This window comes from Myxocyprinus asiaticus, chromosome 28 (assembly GCF_019703515.2).
Source record: "Myxocyprinus asiaticus isolate MX2 ecotype Aquarium Trade chromosome 28, UBuf_Myxa_2, whole genome shotgun sequence".
Taxonomy (NCBI): Eukaryota; Metazoa; Chordata; class Actinopteri; order Cypriniformes; family Catostomidae; genus Myxocyprinus; species Myxocyprinus asiaticus.
In genome coordinates this window covers 13,105,427-13,109,944 of record NC_059371.1, presented here as the reverse complement: position 1 = coordinate 13,109,944, position 4,518 = coordinate 13,105,427, and the positions used below count along the sequence as shown (strand labels likewise).

The window sequence follows — 4,518 nt, the reverse complement described above, 5'->3', positions numbered from 1 at the left end:
CTATTCAAATCAGTGGGAAAAACTTTAATGAGTTACAATTGAGGTACAACCTTGGACAAGCTTACAATGAATCTGGCTTCCTAGGCAATGAACCGCAGATGATATAAAGGCAGCCAAGGATTAACCTGAACACATTTATAGAATATGTTCCTTCTTGGGCATCATTAAAACTGACAACAAGCGGGGGTGTCAAGCCCTGCTCCTGGAAAGCCACTATCTTGCAGAATATACTACCTGCCTGTAGTTTTCAAGTAATCCTGAAGACCTTGATTAGCTGGTTCAGGTGTAATTAGGGCTGGAGCTAAACCCTGCAGAAAGGTGGCCCACCAGTGGCAGGGTTTGACACCAGAGCATCAGCTTCTGTTTTACACACTGAACAAGTTGTTTGCTGCAGCATGCTAGTTTAGACCACTGACTGCAACATACAATACAATAAAAAAAACTATGATAGGATTGGAGGGAGGTTGCTAGCCTAGTGGATGCAGCAAGTAATTTACTTTTAAGACATGACCTTCATTATCCTACCTGCTGCAACATACTGGCATTGAACTGCATGGCCTGATGATGTTGTTGCTCCAGCATGTCCATGTGCAAGTCATCTAGAAAGTTGTTTCTGTCCTCCTCTATCCAGCCATCACCCTAAAACCCAAATTCAAATGGGAATCCATTATTTTTCCTATACCAAATAAAATCTACTAAATCATAAATGTGTTGGTCACAGAACAGTTAGCAGACCTGACTTTCTGGTCGAGCCACTAGGAGGGTCACATTCTTACTCTTCACCCTGGTCAGAAGTGTCACTGCCTCATCATGGCTCTGGATGTCCACTCCATTGATCTTTGAAGTGAGAAATGCAAAATAGGTTTTGATGTGTTTTGAACAAAATTAAAAAAAACAAACAAAAACAAAAAAAAAAAAAATAGAATAAATTCTACCTGGATAATCTGGTCTCCTTGCTGGACTCTGCCATCCTTTGCTGCAATACCTTCTGGATCAATCTAAGCAGAGTAAGAACAAGATGCTTAGTTTATAATTTGAACTGCAATCACATTACATTTAGCAAGTTTTGGTAAAAGAAATACTGAACAGAAGTACTAGTTGCAAAGTACACTGTAAAAATTATAGATACTTGAGGCTCCATTTAGCGTTCCTCAGCTGCCACACTGGCGGAACCCTCTGAAGATCCTCTAGACACCCTTTAAAGGAGCCTCAAATATCCTATTTGTATACTCGAGGAACTTCAAGATACATTTCCAGAGGCTCAAAGTCTGTCCCATCCCTTGTGATGGGTTTACTGAAGGAATCGTTGATAGTCCTTAGAGTTCTTAAGATCAGGAACTAAGCGTAAGTTTCTCAGAAAAGTAAAAAAAAAAAAAGGGTGTGGTTCCAATGGTGTGGCTTTACAGTGATAATGTTCCCTGAGCAATTGTCCTAAGAAATTCCCATTAGAATACTCTACCTCGCTAACATAAATGGCAGTCTTTTCATTGTCAGTCTTGCAACATAACGTCAGGCCGAGCTTATCCTGTGTCATTATCCTCTGCAGATCTACCTCCTGTTAACACACAGATAATTGTTTTTGATGACAAATATTTACTTATTTGTCCAAAAGTCATTGTTAACATTAGTCATAGCCAAAGTAAATTTGTAGTACTTGCTCTATTTAAAAGTATGATGATTACTTCTCATGCTAAATCCAACAAAATTGGTCTTGTGAAAATAATAGAGGGCATATGAAATCAAAATTAAAATAACCTCAAGAGATGAATAGATTTAATGTATACATCATTTAACAGAGGGAGTGAGTACAGTCTATGCAAACATAGGGTACAACGGGGCTAAAGGCTCTGCAGGGTGAAAGGCTCCATTGATTTTATTTTCTCCCAAAACACTAAAAAGCTACAAAAACTACCACAGGACTTTCCTAAAAACTTGTTTGTCAATATACACTGGACAATTTTCTTGTGCCATGAGATCTTTGTGTGTGGTGTCTATAGGTTGATTTTGAGGCAGTTTGATCTAATTTTTATAATTTTTTAAAATGTTGCAAATTTATGCAGCTAACGAAAATCCCTGAAATTAACATTTCTTTTGAGACAAAATACTTATTTATCATTTTCAGTTTTGTTGAAGGTCATAAAAAAAAAAAAAAAAAAAAAAAATATTTGCATTAGTTGACACTTTAAACCCCCTAGGGGGCTTTTAACCCAAGTTTGGGGTAAAAGGCTCCCTCACCACCTTTTTCTTAAAACTGAATTTTAATCAAAACATTATTTCTTTTCACACAAATGATGTTGCTCCATCAATTTTTAATTAAAAAAAAAAAAAAAAATGTATTTCTTTTTTACCATGATACATTTTGTGACCAGAAAAAAGCAAGATTTCCTTAAGGGGTGCCTTTAGCCCCATTGTACCCTACCTCATATTCCAGTCCTCTGGTCTCAGTGTCTTTCTGTATGTTGTCGATGAAGTCTGGGGGGTAAGGTGAATCACGTCTTTCCATTTGAGACCTACAATACAAATCATTTTTTTTACAGTAATTAAAGCTCCATTCACAGCAATACTGATTTCAATAAAGAAAATGCTCTAAAGTTTTATTGTTATTACAGTGGTGATAAGTCTGGCATAAGAAATGCTTAGAAAAGCAATGACAGGCACTTACTCTGTGAGTAAAAGTAAACTGTCCAGCATGGCCAAACCCTGTGGCGTTGGAGGCGAGGGCAACTTAGCCATAGCCTCTATATGTGACAAACATTTCAGAGTAATGTTAGTCTGAGTACTGTTGTCCAATCCTTGGGCTGATGCAAGATTCTTAAAAGTCTTGTTATGCGCCGTATTGCGCAGCACCTGAACCTCAATGGGGTCTTTGGCTGTTTGGAAGGCCTCTACTGCTTGATCATGAGTGGCATGGGAAAGGTTCTTTCCATTTACCTACAAAACACAGAATTAGATCAATTGAGAGAATCGGCCATAGTACTTCATCTAATAATTTCAGATTTAACATTGTGAAAGAAAAGTACAAAATGCACTCTTCTAATCTCTTATAGCCAAGTCACAAATCTGGGAAACATTTCCATAAAAAAAGTAGCTTATAACAATATAGCTTATTATGGTTACAAAATACTATTGTAACATCGTATTAAAGTGTGGGTCAGCATTCTGTTATCATAACCAATCCAACACAATGCAGGACCCCTTACAGTTTGATGTTGGTGAACTGATGGAGCATAGCACTAGTGTCACCGGTCCTACTTGACCCACCCGAGGGATTCGAACCGTCGACCCCCAGCATGGTAGGTAGACGCACTAGCAAGAAGACTATAAAAGCCATGGTCTCTAGCCTCGGTCGCTAGTGCGTCTCTTAGGCCAGGAGAGTGAGGTTTACACACTGCACAGCTATCACGTACTAGCTGGCTACCGTTACGCTTGCAACAGTAAGGTCATTAGTTCGATTTACAAGTAACACACATACAGTACTGATTTAAAAAAATGTACCTTGAATGCACTGTTGCTTTGAATAAAAGCATCTGCCAAATGCATAAATGTAAATGTTTAATTACTACATTCTAATTACCCCTTTCTCTTTATCATTTGTCATTTTTATGTCCTACATTAGCTCTCATTTTTCTGATGCCTGGATCTGCTTTTCCTCCATGGTTCACTTCACATTATAGTCCTCAGCATGCTAATGTGTAGACAACATAAGGAGCCAAACCGTTCTACAGATTTCTATGAAACATAAGACTGAGGCAGAGGCCTTCAGTTCATTAAATAAAAGCGAGTGCATGGAAACATCACATTCAAAATTGTCTTTTCCCTTTTAAACATTTTACCACTAGGCCTAATTAATTTAAAATTCAGCATATGTAAATGAAATGTGTATATTATGTGCTGTCATTCCAACCCTACAAGATATCCTGGACACGAGTAGTATGTGAGGCTATCCATTAACCAAAAAAACAAAAACAAAAAAAAACATCTGCAAATTTCTGAGAAGGGATCCAACATTCAAAGTAATCAGATTTCATGAGAATGAAGACAGTAATGTAAAGCAAGTGGGACAGCATTAAATAACAAATCTTTCACACTTATTCAACAAACTAATTTTAAATCATAGAGGAGGAATTATGTTTACATTGTATGGATCTTTATAAAAAAGCTACAAACAACACAAGTAGGCATTTGCTAAAGAAAGACACGTCAGGTCTTCAAAAGCTTTGATAAGTCAATTGTAATTTAATAGATTGACTAGATGTTTGGAATGAGGAACATATTGGCACATTTAAAAAAAAAAAAAAACTGCCAACAACCTGCAAAGACTGATCTGATAATGATCTGATGACCAAGAAAGAATGCTTTTGTACAAAATACTTGACTTCTTGACAAAAAAAACAGCTCAATATTTCAAAAATTCCTGTTTTGTATATGTATCACAGCATACTCAGTAAGCTTTAACATTCTCACATAGTCAGTAAGTCATCATTCATTGATTACTGTAAAGTCCAATAGGGTGTGTAC

At 37.0% G+C, this 4,518-nt stretch overlaps 1 protein-coding gene across 1 annotated transcript in view; it reads right to left on the bottom strand.

Annotated features, from left to right (window-relative positions):
• The window catches only part of LOC127418707 (E3 ubiquitin-protein ligase PDZRN3-B-like), a 47,880-nt gene that overhangs the window by 2,740 nt on the left and 40,622 nt on the right, over positions 1 to 4,518 (bottom strand). Inside the window, exons 4-9 of the mRNA XM_051659411.1 lie at positions 2,663 to 2,931; positions 2,420 to 2,510; positions 1,460 to 1,555; positions 936 to 998; positions 736 to 837; positions 526 to 639 (exon numbers count right to left, since the gene is read on the bottom strand). Coding sequence (XP_051515371.1) covers positions 526 to 639; positions 736 to 837; positions 936 to 998; positions 1,460 to 1,555; positions 2,420 to 2,510; positions 2,663 to 2,931 — 735 coding nt within the window. The remainder of the gene's footprint in view (positions 1 to 525; positions 640 to 735; positions 838 to 935; positions 999 to 1,459; positions 1,556 to 2,419; positions 2,511 to 2,662; positions 2,932 to 4,518) is intronic.